A 262-nucleotide genomic window follows, 5' to 3' on the forward strand; every position below is an offset into this window, starting at 1 on the left:
ACTCCCTGTGTGCCCGTCAGAACTAACCCCGCCTCCGCTTCCCTCCGCAGCTGGAGTATGGCTCAGGCGGCGCGGGCATCCCCCTGTCCCCGACGGTGCGCCGCTCCGTCGACGAGTCCACCCTGTGGCGGCGGCGCACGGGGGGCTACGCGTCGGGGGGCGCCGGAAGGCAGGCCTCGACGGAGGAGGTGCGCCGCCGCAGGGAGAGCTTCGCCTCGCTCTCCCCTCACCACCTCTCCGCTGGCTCCATCCACCACGCCAC

The 262-nt window shown here is 73.3% G+C and overlaps 1 protein-coding gene across 1 annotated transcript in view; it reads left to right on the top strand.

Moving 5' to 3' along the window:
* Nucleotides 1-262, top strand: part of LOC119586824 — a gene marked incomplete in the record, with an annotated part of 127,989 nt that overhangs the window by 47,816 nt on the left and 79,911 nt on the right. The window contains 1 exon segment of the mRNA XM_037935549.1: nucleotides 51-261. Within this exon segment, the coding sequence (XP_037791477.1) occupies nucleotides 51-261 (211 nt within the window).

Source organism: Penaeus monodon, chromosome 22 (assembly GCF_015228065.2).
Source record: "Penaeus monodon isolate SGIC_2016 chromosome 22, NSTDA_Pmon_1, whole genome shotgun sequence".
Classification (NCBI taxonomy): Eukaryota; Metazoa; Arthropoda; class Malacostraca; order Decapoda; family Penaeidae; genus Penaeus; species Penaeus monodon.